The following is an 18951-nucleotide window of genomic DNA, read 5'->3' as shown; positions in this document are numbered from 1 at the left end:
GGGGTAAAAACTGTTGAGAAGCCTTTTTGTCCTAGACTTGGCACTCCAGTACAGCTTGGCATGCGGTAGTAGAGAGAACAGTCTATGACTGGGGTGGCTGGGGTCTTTGAAAATGTTTAGGGCCTTCCTCTGACACCGCCTGGTGTAGAGGTCCTGGATGGCAGGCAGCTTAGCCCCAGTGATGTACTGGGCCGTACTCACTACCCTCTGTAGTGCCTTGCGGTCAGAGGCCGAACAATTGCCGTACCAGGCAGTGATGCAACCAGACAGGATGCTCTGGATGTTGCAGCTGCAGAACCTTTTGAGGATCTCAGGACCCATGCCAAATCTTTTTAGTTTCCTGTGGGGGAATAGGCTTTGTTGTGCCCTCTTCATGACTGTCTTGGTGTGTTTGGACCATTCTAGTTTGTTGTTGATGTGGACACCGAGGAACTTGAAGCTCTCAACCTGCTCCACTACAGCCCCGTCGATGAGAATGGGGGTGTGCTCAGTCCTCCTTTTCCTGTAGTCCACAATCATCTCCTTAGTCTTGGCTACGTTGAGGGATAGGTTGTTATTCTGGCACCACACGGCCGGGTCTCTGACCTCCTCCCTATAGGCTGTCTCGTCGTTGTCTGTGATCAGGCTTACCACTGTTGTGTCGTCTGCAAACTTAGTGATGGTGTTGGAGTCGTGCCTGGCCATGCAGTCGTGGGTGAACAGGGAGTACAGGAGGGGACTGAGCACGCACCGCTGTGGAGCTCCAGTGTTGAATGTTGAGAATCCTTCATTTGCAGCAATTACAGCCTTGCAGACCTTTGGCATTCTAGTTGTCAATTTGTTGAGGTAATCTGAAGAGTTTTGACCCCATGCTTCCTGAAGCACCTCCCACACATTGGATTGGCTTGAAGGGTACTTCTTAAGTACCATAGGGTCAAGCTGCTCCCACAACAGCTCAATAGTGACTGTGCTGGCCACTTCATTATAGACATAATACCAGCTGACTGCTTCTTCCCTAAATAGTTCTTGCATAGTTTGGAGCTGTTCTTTGGGTCATTGTCCTATTGTAGGAGGAAATTGACTCCAATTAAGCGCCGTCCACAGGGTATGGCATGGCGTTGCAAAATAGAGTGACAGCCTTCCTTATTTTACCCTGTACAAATCTCCCACTTTACCACCACCAAAGACCGTCACATTGCCTCCACCATGCTTGACAGGTGGCGTCAAGCACTCCTCCAGCATCTTTAAATTGTTTCTGTGTCTCACGAATGTTCTTCTTTGTGATACGAACACCTCAAACTTAGATTCGTCTGTCCATTACACTTTTTTCCAATCTTCCTCTGTCCAGTGTCTGTGTTCTTTTTCCCATCTTAATCTTTTCTTTTTATTGGCCAGTCTGAGATATGGCTTTTTCTTTGCAACTCTGCCTAGAAGGCCAGCATCCCGGAGTCGCCTCTTCACTGTTGACGTTGAGACTGGTGTTTTGCAGGTACTATTTAATGAAGCTGCCAGTTGAGGACTTGTGAGGCATCTGTTTCTCAAACTAGAAACTGTAATGTACTTGTCCTCTTGCCCAGTTGTGCACCGGGGCCTCCCACTCCTCTTTCTATTCTGGTTAGAGACAGTTTGCGCTGTTCTGTGAAGGGAGTAGTACACAGCGTTTTATGAGATCTTCAGTTTCTTGGCAATTTCTCGCATGGAATAGCCTTCATTTCTCAGCACAAGAATAGACTGACGAGTTTCAGAAGAAAGGTCTTTGTTTCTGGCCATTTTGAGCCTGTAATCGAACCCATAAATGCTGATGCTCCAGATACTCAACCAGTCAAAAGAAGGACAGTTTTATTGCTTCTTTAATCAGAACAACAGTTTTCAGCTGTGCTAACACAATTGCAAAAGGGTTTTCAAATGATCAATTAGCCTTTTTAAATGATAAACTTGGTTAAGCTAACACAATGTGCCATTGGAAGACAGGAGTGATGGTTGCTGATAATGGGCCTCTGTTGGCCTCTGTAGATATTCTATCAGAAATCTGCGGTTTCCATCTATGTTATTTCATAGTTTTGATGTCTTCACTCTTATTCTACAATGTAGAAAATAGTAAAAATAAAGAAAAACTATTGAATGAGTAGGTGTATCCAAACGTTTGACTGGTACTATATATATATATATATATATATATATATATATATATTTATACATTTGAAGTCGGAAGTTTACATACACTTAGGTTGGAGTCAATAAAACTAGTTTACAGACAGATTATTTCACTTATAATTCACTGTATCACAATTCCAGTGGGTCATAAGTTTACATACACTAAGTTGACTGTGCCTTTAAACAGCTTGGAAAATTCCAGAAAATTATTGTCACGCCCTGGCCATAGAGAGGTTTTTTTATTCTCTATTTTGGGTAGGCCAGGGTGTGACTAGGGTGGGCATTCTATGTTCCTTTTTCTATGTTCTTTATTTTCTATGTTTTGGCCGGGTATGGTTCTCAATCAGGGACAGCTGTCTATCATTGTCTCTGATTGGGAACCATACTTAGGTAGCCCTTTTCCCTCCTTGTGTTGTGGGAAGCTGACTGTTTATGGCACATAGCCTTTAGCTTCACTGTTTGTTGGGTAGTGTTTATTGTTTTGTTCGGCGTCTTTTCTAATAAAAAGAATATGTACGCTCACCACGCTGCACCTTGGTCCTCTCCTTTCAACCGACGTGACAATTATGTCATGGCTTTAGAAGTTTCTGATAGGCTAATTGACACTATTTGAGTCAATTGGAGGTCTACCTGTGGATGTATTTCAAGGCCTACCTTCAAACTCAGTGCCTCTTTGCTTGACATCATGGGAAAATCAACAGAAATCAGCCAAGACCTCAGAAAAAAATGGTAGACATCCACAAGTCTGGTTCATCCTTGGGAGCAATTACCAAACGCCTGAAGGTACCACGTTCATCTGTACAAACAATAGTACACCAGTATAAACACTATGGGACCACGCAGCCGTCATACCGCTCAGGAAGGAGACGCGTTCTGTCTCCTAGAGATGAACGTACTTTGGTGCAAATCAATCCCAGAACAACAGCAAATGACCTTGTGAAGATGCTGGAGGAAACAGGTACATAAGTATCTATATCCACAGTAAAATGAGTCCTATATCGACATAACCTGAAAGGCCGCTCAGCAAGGAAGAAGCCACTGCTCCAAAACCGCCATAAAAAAGCCAGACTACGGTTTGCAACTGCACATGGGGACAAAAATCTTACTTTTTGGAGAAATGTCCTCTGGTCTGGTGGAACAAAAATATAACTGTATGGATAATGACCATCGTTATGTTTGGAGGAAAAAGAGGCAGGCTTGCAAGCTGAAGAACACCATCCCAACCGTGAAGCATGGCGGTGGCAGCATCATGTTGTGGGGGTGCTTTGCTGCAGGAGGGACTGGTGCACTTCACAAAATAGATGGCATCAAGAGCATGGAAAATGATGTGGATATATTGAAGCAACATCTCAAGACAACACTTAGGAATTTAAAGCTTGGTCGCAAGTGGGTCTTCCAAATGGACATTGACCCCAAGCATACTTCCAAAGTTGTTGCAAAATGGCTTAAGGACAACAAAGTCAAGGTATTGGAGTTGTCACGTCCTGGCCAGTATATAAGGTTAATTGTTTTGTAGTTTGGTCAGGGCGTGGCAGGGGGTATTTGTTTTCTGTGGTTCGGGGTGGTGTGTTTGTGTAAAGGGTGTTTAATTTAGTAATTCCGGGTTTTGGTTTATGTTTAGTAATTCTATGGTTAGTCTAGGTTGTGTGTTTCTATGTTTGGTTGATTGGGGTTGGGACTCTCAGTTGAAGGCAGGTGTTGTCTATCTGCCTTTGATTGAGAGTTCCATATATTAGGGTGTGTTTGTATGTGTGATTTGGGGGTGATTGTTCTGTGTTTCGCCTTGTGCCTTACCAGACTGTTTTTGTTGATCGTTCGTGTTTTTTTTGTTATTTTGTATGTTCGTTTTGAAAGATAATTAAAAAGCAAGATGAGCATTCACGTACCTGCTGCGTATTGGTCCTCATTCACCGACAACAGCCGTGACAGAATCACCCACCACCAAAGGACCAAGCAGCAGAGGAAGGAGCAGACGGAGTTCGAGTTGGACTGGCGGGAGAAGTGGACTTGGGAGGAAGTTCTGGACGGGGCCGGACCCTGGCATCAGGCTGGGGATTATCGACGCCCGCAGGAGGAAATTGAGGCAGCCAAGGCAGAGAGGCGGTGGTACGAGGCCAAGTACGCGCTGAAGGAGAAGCACGAGAGGCACCCCCAAGAAAATTTTGGGGGGGGGCACACGGGTAGTTTGGCTAGGCGTAAGAAGAGCCGGAAGCCAGCTACTCGTGGTTATATGGAGGAGCGTATGGGGTGGAGAGCGCTATGTTTCGCTGAGGAGCGCACTATCTCACCCATACGCACGCACAGTCCGGTGCGCGTTATTCCAGCCCCTCGCAGGTGCCGTGCTAGAGCGGGCATCCAGCCTGGTAGGAGGATGCCTGCGCAGCGCATCTGGTCGCCGGTACGCCTCCGAGGACCAGGCTACCCAACTCCCGCTCTACGCACGGCTACCATCAGGCCCCTGCACAGCCCAGTCTGCCCTGTACGAGCACCCCGCTCGTACAGGGCTACTAGTTCCATCCAGCCAAGGCGGGTTGTGCAGGAGGTAAGATCTAGACCGGCTGTGCGCCTCCATAGCCCTGGGTTTCCAGCTCCTGTCTCTCGTGCGGACCCGGAAGTGCGTCAACCCAGTCCGACTCGTCCTGTTCCCGCTCCCCGCACTAGCCTGGAGGTGCGTGTACATAATCTGGTAATCCCAGTACCAGCACCACGCACCAGGCTACAAGTGCGTCAACCCAGCCTCGCCAGTCAACAGTCTTCATCAGAGCTGCCCGCCAGTCAACAGTCATCGTCAGAGCTGCCCGCCAGTCAACAGTCATCGTCAGAGCTGCCCGCCAGTCAACAGTCATCGTCAGAGCTGCCCGCCAGTCAACAGTCATCGTCAGAGCTGCCCGCCAGTCAACAGTCATCGTCAGAGCTGCCCGCCAGTCAACAGTCATCGTCAGAGCTGCCCGCCAGTCAACAGTCATCGTCAGAGCTGCCCGCCAGTCAACAGTCATCGTCAGAGCTGCCCGCCAGTCAACAGTCATCGTCAGAGCTGCCCGCCAGTCAACAGTCATCGTCAGAGCTGCCCGCCAGTCAACAGTCGTCAGAGCTGCCCGCCAGTCAACAGTCGCCAGAGAGGTCAGACTGCGCTGAACTGCCGGAGTGGCCAGACTGCGCTGAACTGCCGGAGTGGCCAGACTGCGCTGAACTGCCGGAGTGGCCAGACTGCGCTGAACTGCCGGAGTGGCCAGACTGCGCTGAACTGCCGGAGTGGCCAGACTGCGCTGAACTGCCGGAGTGGCCAGACTGCGCTGAACTGCCGGAGTGGCCAGACTGCGCTGAACTGCCGGAGTGGCCAGACTGCGCTGAACTGCCGGAGTGGCCAGACTGCCCTGAACTGCCGGAGTGGCCAGACTGCCCTGAACTGCCGGAGTGGCCAGACTGCCCTGAACTGCCGGAGTGGCCAGACTGCCCTGAACTGCCGGAGTGGCCAGACTGCCCTGAACTGCCGGAGTGGCCAGACTGCCCTGAACTGCCGGAGTGGCCAGACTGCCCTGAACTGCCGGAGTGGCCAGACTGCCCTGAACTGCCGGAGTGGCCAGACTGCCCTGAACTGCCGGAGTGGCCAGACTGCCCTGAACTGCCGGAGTGGCCAGACTGCCCTGAACTGCCGGAGTGGCCAGACTGCCCTGAACTGCCGGAGTGGCCAGACTGCCCTGAACTGCCGGAGTGGCCAGACTGCCCTGAACTGCCGGAGTGGCCAGACTGCCCTGAACTGCCGGAGTGGCCAGACTGCCCTGAACTGCCGGAGTGGCCAGACTGCCCTGAACTGCCGGAGTGGCCAGACTGCCCTGAACTGCCGGAGTGGCCAGACTGCCCTGAACTGCCGGAGTGGCCAGACTGCCCTGAACTGCCGGAGTGGCCAGACTGCCCTGAACTGCCGGAGTGGCCAGACTGCCCTGAACTGCCGGAGTGGCCAGACTGCCCTGAACTGCCGGAGTGGCCAGACTGCCCTGAACTGCCGGAGTGGCCAGACTGCCCTGAACTGCCGGAGTGGCCAGACTGCCCTGAACTGCCGGAGTGGCCAGACTGCCCTGAACTGCCGGAGTGGCCAGACTGCCCTGAACTGCCGGAGTGGCCAGACTGCCCTGAACTGCCGGAGTGGCCAGACTGCCCTGAACTGCCGGAGTGGCCAGACTGCCCTGAACTGCCGGAGTGGCCAGACTGCCCTGAACTGCCGGAGTGGCCAGACTGCCCTGAACTGCCGGAGTGGCCAGACTGCCCTGAACTGCCGGAGTGGCCAGACTGCCCTGAACTGCCGGAGTGGCCAGACTGCCCTGAACTGCCGGAGTGGCCAGACTGCCCAGACTGTCCCGAATTGCCAGACTGCCCAGACTGTCCCGAATTGCCAGACTGCCCAGACTGTCCCGAATTGCCAGACTGCCCAGACTGTCCCGAATTGCCAGACTGCCCAGACTGTCCCGAATTGCCAGACTGCCCAGACTGTCCCGAATTGCCAGACTGCCCAGACTGTCCCGAATTGCCAGACTGCCCAGACTGTCCCGAATTGCCAGACTGCCCAGACTGTCCCGAATTGCCAGACTGCCCAGACTGTCCCGAATTGCCAGACTGCCCAGACTGTCCCGAATTGCCAGACTGCCCAGACTGTCCCGAATTGCCAGACTGCCCAGACTGTCCCGAATTGCCAGACTGCCCAGACTGTCCCGAATTGCCAGACTGCCCAGACTGTCCCGAATTGCCAGACTGCCCAGACTGTCCCGAATTGCCAGACTGCCCAGACTGTCCCGAATTGCCAGACTGCCCAGACTGTCCCGAATTGCCAGACTGCCCAGACTGTCCCGAATTGCCAGACTGCCCAGACTGTCCCGAATTGCCAGACTGCCCAGACTGTCCCGAATTGCCAGACTGCCCAGACTCTCCCGAATTGCCAGACTGCCCCGACTGCCCCCCGGCGAAGCCAGAGTGGCCCGACTGCCCCCCGGCGAAGCCAGAGTGGCCCGACTGCCCCCCGGCGAAGCCAGAGTGGCCCGACAGCCTGGAACGGCCGGAGCCAGAGCCACCTCCAGAAATAGGTGGGTTGGGGAGGGGGGGTGTAGCACAGTGCCGTCGTTGACGGCAGCCACCCTCCCTTCCCTCCCTTTAGAAAAGGGGACTTTTTGTTGGTGTTGCTTGGGGTTATTTTTTGTTAAGGTGCTTCTGGGGTAGCACCTTTAAGGGGGGGGTACTGTCACGTCCTGGCCAGTATATAAGGTTAATTGTTTTGTAGTTTGGTCAGGGCGTGGCAGGGGGTATTTGTTTTCTGTGGTTCGGGGTGGTGTGTTTGTGTAAAGGGTGTTTAATTTAGTAATTCCGGGTTTTGGTTTATGTTTAGTAATTCTATGGTTAGTCTAGGTTGTGTGTTTCTATGTTTGGTTGATTGGGGTTGGGACTCTCAGTTGAAGGCAGGTGTTGTCTATCTGCCTTTGATTGAGAGTTCCATATATTAGGGTGTGTTTGTATGTGTGATTTGGGGGTGATTGTTCTGTGTTTCGCCTTGTGCCTTACCAGACTGTTTTTGTTGATCGTTCGTGTTTTTTTTGTTATTTTGTATGTTCGTTTTGAAAGATAATTAAAAAGCAAGATGAGCATTCACGTACCTGCTGCGTATTGGTCCTCATTCACCGACAACAGCCGTGACAGGAGTGGCCATCACAAAGCCCTGACCTCAATCCTATAGATCATTTGTGGGCAAGAACTGAAAAAGCGTGTGTGAGCAAGGAGGCCTACAAACCTGACTCGGTTACACCAGCTCTGTCAGGAGGAATGGGCCAAAATTCACCCAACTTATTGTGGGAAGCTTGTGGAAGGCTATCCGAAACGTTTGACTCAAGTTAAACAATTTAACGGCAACGCTACCAAATACTAATTGAGTGTATGTAAACTTCTGACCCACTGGGAATGTGATGAAAGAAATAAAAGCTGAAATAAATCATTCTCTCTACTATTATTCTGACATTTCACATTTTTTAAATAAAGTGGTGATCCAAACTGACCTAAAACAGGGAATCTTTACGAGGATTAAATGTCAGGAATTGTGAAAAACTCAGTTTAAATGTATTTGGCTAAGGTGTATGCAAACTTCCGACTTCAACTGTATGTATTTATGTATATTTATATATTTACAAAAATATATATTGGGGATTGGAAATGATGCAGACAATTACATTGATGGAAGCTACAATATATCTGCAATATTTTAAACCCACTAATTTTATTTTTTACAAATACATAAATATAACTTCAAAGGGCTCCTTTACTAGGGTACCTATGCATGTTCATCCACTCACAGTATATTTCCAGCCTCCAAACAGTGGTGAATGGAAAGAGACATAATTTACACAAAAGTTGTAGGCCTAATGACATTTGGCAATTGTTATTAGGCTATAATTTATGCGTCCACTGTTTTTTCGTGCGTCTTGGTATCGGCCACTCATCTCTGCCTTGGCAAAATTTCAGTGTTCTTGTCGAACCACATCTCCATATCTGTGATCTCCACCGCAAATTAATAGAGGGTGAATACACTATTCTCATGCTTAAGTATGCATAGAGAGAAAAGTGCATAAAAAGGGAATTACGTTCCATTTACTCGCACTTAACTCGGGTCGGAATTTCCCCATAATGCATTAGCATTACAGAGGAATGGAAAAAACATGGTGTGGTATCTAACCTGACAGATCTATAATCTATAGCTCTTCAAAAAAGCTCATCAAAGCCCTGTTAGCGCAGTTCCCATAGACTCTGATTGTAAATCACGGACTCAGAGGAACATTATAAAGCAAAAGGCTGTGTGTGAGTGTGTGAGTGTGTGTTCGTATCCAAAACAACTCTAATTGCACCTTGGAAACAAAGAGCAAAATGCAGCGTGAAACGCCTGACGGTCAGACAGAAAGATGGGAGCAGACAGATAGAGAGAATGTGAAAAACAGAGAGGGAGAGAAAGAAAGGGCTCAATCGCTGGGCCATTAACCCGGGGTGTGTAGAATGAAAGGAAAAAGAAACGAGAGGAGGCAACACTCACTCTCAAATGAGCAGTCACAATACAGATGATGACCAAAAGGACAAGAGAGCCGGGGACACACACAGACAGACACACAGGGAAGGAAAAAGAGGTGGAGTGAGGGAATGTGTCAAATTGTTTGCAGGACTAAAAGGCATGTAGAAAAACCATACATTCAAGTCTTATTAAAATTATTATTTGGGTATATTTTGTTTTTGTGTCCATTTGTTAAGTAGTGTGTTTTGAAAAAGAATATATAACACATACCTAAAAGATGATCAAAGATGTCAAGTATAGGTATATATGGATTTAGATTACTCTAGCTATGCATCCTCCTTAACTTGCTCATTTAACCTCTAACCCCGTGGTCAGTGATTTGGGTCAAAGGAGTCTTGTGCATGGTGATTCCTAATGGGCCAATAGGAGATGAGGTATCAGGCCGGAGCTGAAACACTAGCATCACTGATGACTCATAGTTTAAGTGTGTAAAGGGATTGGGTCAAATCAGTTGGTGCTGGAGATGTTGGGTTAAACCAGTTAAGGGATGGACCTGTTGGGTTAGGGGATAAACATGGTAACACTTCTCCTTTACCTGTATATTATATATGCCATTTAGCAGACACTTTTATCCAAAGTGACTTACAATCATGCGTGCAAACAGTTTATGTATGGGTTGTCCCGGGAATCGAACACACTACAAAACAAGCAAGTATAGTGTAGAGAATCATTGTACCATCTAAACTGTTGTGAAATATATATTCTATAACCAAAAATATTGTATTTTTAGCTGTTTGAATTTGGTGTACAAAACCGAAAGTAAAAGACGCAGAAACGTAACTTAAGAACGGGGAGCATAGAAATAGTGCACATAGAACAGATCTACCGCTTCTTAAACTTGCTTTCAATGAGAATGACAGACATATAACACACATTTCTATGTGAATTTGGTCGGGTCATCCAAGAAGTTACATATTGTAGCTTTAACTGAGCTACAGAGGACCACATATTTTCACTGTAATTACACTATCAACAACGCATAGTTACACAAAACATAAACGCGTGCTCTGTTTCTGCATCCTCTGCTCACCCCTCCCCCCTCCTCCCTCTCCCCCCCTCCTCCATCTCCCTCTCTCTGTCAGACAGTCTCCCTCAATGTCTAATATCCTGTTATCCTCCGGTTAGGGTCTTATCTGAGCTGTTGTCTAGTTCTGTATTATCACAGGGTTTAAAATGAACAGGATTTGCTTTTCAATGTGGCAACAAATAGCTAATGACACCAACCTACAGAAGCTCACCTCTCTCTGCAGTGTTAATGCTTCACACAACACAATGCAGATTGATAACAAACATCATGTAAACAATGCAAACAAAATTATAATGGTAATTCATTTAACAACTATGAATGATCAATTAAGTAACTTGTTACAGGGAGTAAGAAAAATATTCAATTTGGACAGTTATGTTATTTTTCCACTTGTACAGTGTTGGAATATTTAGTGATAAAAACAAGTTCAAGAAACACAGTAGTGTAAAAAATTGTGCCAAAAGCCGTCACAACTGTAAGTACAATTCTTCAGTGCACCGGCATACGAGTGGAACGACTGTAGACTAGAGTCTGCAGCAGTTTATGGACCCTTACTGATCCTCACTGCTCTGCAGGGGGTAAGATACCACACATTTCGCTGCTTTCCTCACCTCATCACTCTCTACTTCTTAATCTTCTTTCTCGACCACTTCCAAATTTCCCTTTTCTTCTGTCACATTTTCACTCCCTGTTGCTTCTCTCCCTCCCTCCCACATTCTCTTTCCCTCTCAGACCTAGTCCCTCAGCTCTGCGCACACAATGCAGGTATGTGGGTTTCATCTGTCAAAGTTATCCTCTCATTCAGACACTCTCTTTTTTAAGTAAAAATCCAAGAGGTACACTTGTTCCCTAAATAACTACATATGACAGCCCACTACCTTTGTTTCACACAGATGTGCTTGTACTGACATAGAAGACGCCACCACATCAAATAGCAAATAAAAACACCCAAACTAAAGTCTTCATTTGAGAACGAGACAGCAAGCCGTAGTGCACATGCACACTGTTCAATGCTTACCATTGCCTAAATAACATTACTGTGCTATTTAACTTTCTTTACACTCCACCAACAGTTTGTATACATACAGAATATGGATCAGAATAGTCCATGTACTTACTCAGTGTCAGAGTGATAGGTGAAACACTCAGGGAGGTACAGCTCTACTAAATCCATGTGCTCTTTGACACCATACTCTGAGGAGCAAAGATCCCTGTCAGCTTCTTCTTTCTTTCTTTCTTTAGTTGGTCTGTGTCTCCCTATAACTCTCTTTCTCTGTGTCTCTACCAATCTCTGTTTTTCTCTTATACGCACACTTTCACTGGAGCAACAGTCTCTCTCTCGCTATCTCTCTGTTTCTGTGTGTCTCTCTGTCTCTATTTCTCATGCGCTCACTGACTTTCCCTCTAGCAGCAGTGTTGACACTCCAGCCAGTGAGGTCTTAACTGTTGTGGCTCGCTCTATGATAGAGCACTCTAAGCTAGGGCTGGCCCTCATGAATATCCAGGATCTATTTTGCCTGCCCCTCCCCCTGGACCACAATGTCGGCATTTGATTGGCCATTTGATCTACTCCAATGAGAGACGGCCAGACTCTAAATCGGAATTTCTGGTAAGGATATCTCTCTTTGTCCTAATAAAAACATTTTCTGTTAGTACATTACAGCCTGGGAGGCTGACCATTTAAATGAATTGTTGCATTTGAATAGAGTTGCAGTTGAGATGTGTGTATGTGTGTTTGTGCGTATTTATTTGCACGGTAGGGGGTTAAACGATTACATGTAATCAGTTACATATAATCTGATTTAAAAGAAAATGTAATAAGTTACGTTACCAGCATAAATATTGTAATCAGTTTACAGATAATTTAGAAAAATTGTATTATTGCATCTTGGATAACTTTTAAATTGAGAAAGCATACTTGCATTTTTTTTTTTTACCTTTCTGTTTTCTCAATGACATTGAATTCAGAATTGAAAAAAGGCTGTTTCTTCCACCTGAATGAGTCTGACCACAAGTCAGAGACCACTATGATGACACACCAAATGTGTTTGATGGATCCTTCTTGTCTTCTAATGCCTCTTAATGGGAAAGTAAAAGTAACTGAAAGTAATCCGATTACGTTACTGAATTTGGGTAATCCAAAAGTTACATTACTGACAACAATTTTAGACAGGTAACTACCCACTTGGCACTGGTTGAATCAACATTGTTTCAACATCATTGCAATTAAATTACGTTGAACCAACTTGGAATAGACGTTGAATTGGCGTCTGTGCCCAGTGGGTAGTAACTGTAGCGGATTACATTTAGAAAGTAACCTACCCATCCCTGCCTGTTTGTAGTGAGGCCAGTGAGTTCTGAAAGCTTTTGTCCTACTGTGATGATACCTGATCCTTAAGGACATTCTATACATACATCTATCTAGGTTGTGTGTGAGTGTGTCTGTTACTAAATGTCCATGTCCTACTGAACAACAGGTGCCACAGCACTCCCTCCAACCACCCCTACCCCCAAACACACACACAAAAACACACAAAAACACACAAAAACACACATGCACGTTGATTTCCTTTATTTAAAGCCCTGATTGACATAAGGTAAGTAACTCAATGATGCAAGCCTCCCTAACTGTTTAACTCACAGATCCCCCGGCACCGAACCTGGATCTGTCACTAAAATGTGCCTAATCTGAAGCTCTGACCTCTCCCTGACTGACTGACACACACACACACACACACACACACACACACACACACACACACACACACACACACACACACACACACACACACACACACACACACGCTGGAGTGTGACTCTGGGCAACTTGCCACCTCTGGCACACGAGCAGGTATCAAAGAGGAGCAACAATGTTCAAGGGATGAAAAGGGGTGTTAGAATTCCCACTGGAGCACACTGACTTTATGTGAAAAATAAGGCCATCATCAACACATTACTATGCCTGCATGCTAACAGCATACTTTGAAGACACTCCACTCATGTCTTCTCTACAAGGCACATATTTTCACTTTCTTTCCTTTACTAAAAAACTCAGGACCCTCTTTAGCCCTCAGCTTGTCCCGGCTGAGTCTTAGGAAATCTCTGATCATTGGATGCTGAATCACTTAACAGAGAGATTGCCTGCGATCAGCCAGCGGCCAAATCACCCCACAAAGCCTCTCAGCTGGATTACTGTATCAGGAAGGCTTAGAGGAAAGAATATAGAGAGAGGAATACAAAAACACAAACAAACACAAACAAACACACGCACACACACACACACACACACACACACACACACACACACACACACACACACACACACACACACACACACACACACACACACACACACACACACACACACACACACACACACACACACACACACACACACACACACACACACACACAGCCAAAACCACAGAAAGAGAGAGAAGGTAAGAGAGAGAAAGAAAGAAAAGAGTAAAAAGAGAAAGACGAATGGAGAAATAGAGAGGAAGAGGTGGAGGGTAAAGTGATCGATGCTAAGCACTGCTGGGGAGGTCCACACTGTCTATTACGCTGACGTCCAGATTACAACGACTGTTTCCAATTGTCTTTTCTAATTTCATTAGCTGGTCATCTAACACAAAGGAAGGTGATGCAGGGGTGAACAGCGTAAGAGGGCATACAGTATGTTTCTATGTTGTCTGTGGTTTTGATATCAAAGCAGTGGAAACGGACACTTCAGATTCAAGTCTAGGTAGTCTGAGTAGTGTCCCCCCCACCACCACCACCCTCTCTCTTTCATACGCACATGCTGTACAACACACAATATCATGTTCTGAAGCGACCCCTGAAAAAACAAACTTAAGCAAGGAGAAATCGCTTTGCTTATCTGCTTTTTGCTAAACCCCAAACACCAGACTCCATGGAGTGGTTCTTATCACACAGGTAATGAGCTCCACGTTAAACACCTCACTCACACACACACACACACACATATGACGCATAAAACACCTCACAAAACACAGACACCTGCACATATATACGCACACAATGTACAGTGGGGTTCGGAATTATTGCGTCCCTTGATAAAGATGAGCAAAAAAGACCTGTAAAATAAATAACACGAATAATGAGCTATATTGTATGTTCAAAACATTTTAAAAATACATATTTTTATACTAATACAATTTCTCAGAGAAAGATTTTGTTTAACAAGTAATACCAAAAAATATTGGATCCCCTGTTTTCAATGCTCCAGCCCTCTCCCCTTGTGCGGATAACAACACTGAGCCTTTTCCTAAAATATTTTATGATATTGGACACATTTGGCTGGATCTTAGACCATTCCTCCATACAGAATCTTTCCAGATCCTTGATATCCTTTGTCTGAGCTTATGGACTGCCCTCTTCAATTTAAACCACAGGTTTTCAAGTCCGGAGACCAAGATGGCCATTGCAAAATGTTGATTTTGTGGTCAATTAACCATTTTTTTTATGGATTTTGATGTGTGCTTGGGGTTATTGTCCTGCTGGAAGATCTATTTGTGGCCAAGTTTCAGCCTCCTGGCAGAGACAACCAGGTTTACGGCTGAAATGTCCTGGTACTTGGTAAAGTTCTTGATTATGCAACTGATCTTAACAAGGGCCCCAGGACCAGTGGAAGCAAAATAGCCTCATAACATCAAAGATCCACCACCATATTTTACAGTAGGGATTATGTATTTTCTACATATGCATTGTCCTTTTGAAATGCCAAACCCACTGCTGATGTGGCCAAACACCATTATGTTCGTGTCATATGGCCATAGTGTCAAAATATCTGTGTCTGTGTTCAGTGCTGCTATCATATACAATCACCAAATCTCAACCTAATCCCCAACGTAAATGTAACACATGAAAATAATCTTCACAGGGAAATGATCTTCAATAAACCATTTAGAAAGAATACGGTTTACGTATGAAAAGTTCCCCTAATAGCTTTTAGTAGCTGTTACTATCAATAGATTCTTTATAGCCTGAACCAAGTTATTGTGCTGTTTCGTTCGGTCGTACACTTTGGCTAATTCAGGTACAAAGCCATAAACAAATTTAATAAGGAGAGGAGAGCAAATATTATGAATTTGATCAATTAAGTCGTTTCTTTGAGCAAGATTGACATTTTCTATGGCACAAAGCAGTCATGCTGGGATGGAATACAATAACAGTGAGACACACAAGAGCAGGGCCACAGTGGCGTCTTGTTCGCCACTTGAGTTTAATATCACAGGAAATGAGTTTGTTGGCTTGCTCTAATGATAATACCTGCATCACCTTACCAGACCGTTCCTTTTTACTTTGTGATTTCAAGACGCTCATGTATTTTAATGCATTTCTGAATAAAAACATATGAAACAAACCCAGGGTACTGTTCTGTATTTGGTGCCCTAAGCTTAATGTCATTTTTATGAGCTTCATGAAAATGAATGTCCAGCATATTAGATAGATTGGCTTTTTCAAGGAAGACTGACAAGACTTTTGTGGAATCTATTAAAATAAAGATCCCACTTTCTCATGTTCGATAAGCTCTCTACCCAGAGGTCGAAGCTATGTAGCCTACCTTCTCAAAGCTCTGAAAAGGAGAGACCTGTAACACAAAACTAAGCAGTCAGCATTGACCATAGTATGGATTAATTCCGTTTTTCTCAATCTGAGAGAGTGGGGGAAGCAACCATCAAACCTCACACAATAAAAATGGTAAATTTTACTTTAATTGAAGAAGATTTATTTGGTCCCAGTCTAAAAAGAGTAAAACATACTCTGGCAACAGTTATTTCTTTAGAGTTGTATATGCTCATATTTAGTGTTGATATTTAACTCTGCGTCATTGGGTTTCACTCTGTACGGTATTAATGGAAAATAACTGTGACTTTTTTAACTCTCTGCAGTGTTGATCAGTATTCTAGAGTGAATTATTTAGGGTAACGTTTACTCTCAGGATATAATCACAATAGTTAATTCAACTCCTACTGAGACAAACTCAACACTATTTTTCGGGGTTTATACGGTCCCATTTGAGGTGAAAAGGTGTAAAGTCTCCTTTACATATTTCTGAGTCATATTATGGTGGTTTTTGAATGTGACATCCAATCACTATTCATATCCATTTTAGAGGGAGGCTATCCAGCAATCACCCAGGACTTATACTCAGAATGCATGTCAGAGGAGGGATGAGAGAACTGATGTTACAGGCTACCCACAGCACATCATGTAAACTGGAACAGCCTTTTCAGTAAAGGTTCCAATAAATCCAACCCACTTATTAGGATTAGATTAGTTAAGAAAAATTTATGTTACATAACATTGTGTAGCATCAGATCAAAAACAATCAATGTACATGTGAAAACACAGATATTGAAACAAACAATTCAAAAAAATCTACCTGAAACAGAACATGCTGGGAAATATGACAATGATGTCCCTCCCACATATGTGGACACTCCATAGTTTTAACTCCCTGGCTCTGGTTACTCTTAATGGAGTTAAAAGTACTCCGTCCCATTCAACTCCAGCTATCAACACTAACTGCAGTGGGGTCAATTTAACTCTATTTTTTTTTACTCAGTGATTTCAACTCACCTTGATTTACTGTACTCCCTGCCCAATCCCAGCACCCTCTCCATAGGGACAGCTGTCAGAATGAGTTCCAAACCAAGAGCGTCTCTCTCTGGTGTCCCCAACCCCCTACTGTCTCACCTCATCATTCTTCCTCTGGTCCTTCTGACATCATCACTGCGAGACGCACTGAGAATAATCAGTTTAGCTATCGTCTAACTCAGTGCAATCCATCAATTACTTAGACATGTTGTAGGCAAACACTATCGTCTCACTGCACAGATATAGTACATGCTAGGGACAGACAGACGGACAGAGAGAGAGAGATAGAGGGAGGAGTACTGGAGGAAGGGGTAAGGAGTAGGAGAAGAAAGAGGGAGGGAGAGACTATATGGATGGGTCTTTGGATAGATAGACTGAGAGATTGATAGTTTGGTGCCAGGATGAACAGATTGGTCAAAATATTGATCAGTCACTCACACATTAAATATTGATCAGGAAACAGGATGTATTCACTATCAGAGCCTTGCCACCAGTGGCTGTTCCCTCCCTGTGTGGGAAACTGTAGTAGAACCTCTGGGACCACCTGATCACGCCACTGACCATAAAACTGCTACTTAGTCTATGGGGACAACCAACTGTTCAATGGTTTTAAATGGTTTCCACTGCTCACATGATCCTGTATGGTCCCGTTTGGAATACAGAGGGAAGGAAAAAACACTGTTGGGTTGCTGCGGGACCATAACCAGCCTATTGCAGCTGTCCCTAAACACTTTGGTTTGGATTGCCCTCTAGTGGAGTCCTAAAAAGCCAACATACTTTCTTCCTCCCTTCATTGGAGTAATCACTGATCTGAAACTATAACGTAGAACACTTGCTTTCACCTATGATAGGTATAACCTCTCTCTCTCCCTCCCTCTCCTTCTATCCCCCACCTTCTTTCTCTCTCTTTCCCTCTGTCATTGTGTTTAGCAGATAACCCACCAACCCGTATTTTCAGGTGGTCATGTAAGCAGAACTTTTTTAACCACTGGAGGATTACAGACGGGATGTCCTCTCAGCAAGGAGCACAGGATTAACAAATTCACTTCCCTTTATCTATCTCTCTATGTACAGATACACTATATATACAAAGGTATGTGGACACCCCTTCAAATTAGTGGATTCTACTATTTCAGCCACACCCGCTGCTGACAGATGTATAAAATCGAGCACAAAGCCATGCAATCTCCATAGACAAACACTGGCAGTAGAATGGCCTTACTGAACAGCTCAGTGACTTTCAACTTGGCACCATCATAGGACGGCACCTTTCCAACAAGTACGTTTGTTAAATTTCTGCCCTGCTAGAGCTGCCCCGGTCAACTGTAAGTGCTGTTTTTGGGAAGTGGAAACGTCTAGGAGCAACAACAGCTCAGCTGCTAAGTGAGACCACACAAACTCACAGAACAGGACCGCCGAGTGCTGAAACGCGTCGCACATAAAAATTGTTTATCCTCCGTTGCAACACTCTCTACAGAGTTCCAAACAGCCTCTGGAAGCAACGTCAGCACAAGATCTGTTAGTCGGGAGCTTCATGAAATGTGTTTCCATGGCCGAGCAGCCGCACACAAGCCTAACGTCACCATGCGCAATGCCAAGTGTTGGCTGGAGTGGTGTAAATCTCGTCGCCATTGGACTCTGCACAGAGCCCTGACTTCAAAATCCATCGAACACCTTTGGGATGAATTGGAACGCTGACTGCGAGCCAGGCCTAATCGCCCAACATCAGTGCTCGACCGAACTAATGCACTTGAGGCTGAATGGAAGCAAGTCCCCGCAGCAATGTTCCAACATCTAGTGGAAAACCTTCCCAGAAGAGTGGAGGCTGTTATGGCAGCAAAGGGAACCAACTCCATATTAATGCCCATGATTTTGGAATGAGATGTTTGACAAGCAGGTGTCCACATACTTTTGGTCATGAAGTATATCTCGCTAAATTACATATATTTTTGTCTCTGTCTTCCTGTCCTTCCTAATTCTTTATACTCTTCCTTTTCTCTCTCTTTCTTTGTATCTCTCTTTCTTGTCTGCTTGCCTCTCTCCTCAAATGATGAACAGAGATATGGAGAAA

The 18951-nt window shown here is 45.3% G+C and overlaps 1 protein-coding gene across 1 annotated transcript in view; it reads right to left on the bottom strand.

Moving 5' to 3' along the window:
• Positions 1–11709, bottom strand: part of LOC106571477 (estrogen-related receptor gamma-like) — a 48029-nt gene extending 36320 nt beyond the window's left edge. The window contains exon 1 of the mRNA XM_014144636.2: positions 11375–11709. Coding sequence (XP_014000111.2) covers positions 11375–11430 — 56 coding nt within the window. The 5' untranslated portion in view covers positions 11431–11709. The remainder of the gene's footprint in view (positions 1–11374) is intronic.
• Between the last annotated feature and the right edge of the window lie 7242 nt (positions 11710–18951).

This window comes from Salmo salar, chromosome ssa15 (assembly GCF_905237065.1).
Source record: "Salmo salar chromosome ssa15, Ssal_v3.1, whole genome shotgun sequence".
Classification (NCBI taxonomy): domain Eukaryota; kingdom Metazoa; phylum Chordata; class Actinopteri; order Salmoniformes; family Salmonidae; genus Salmo; species Salmo salar.
The sequence above is the reverse complement of the archived record's forward strand: the minus strand, read 5'-3'. Positions and strand labels throughout refer to the sequence as shown.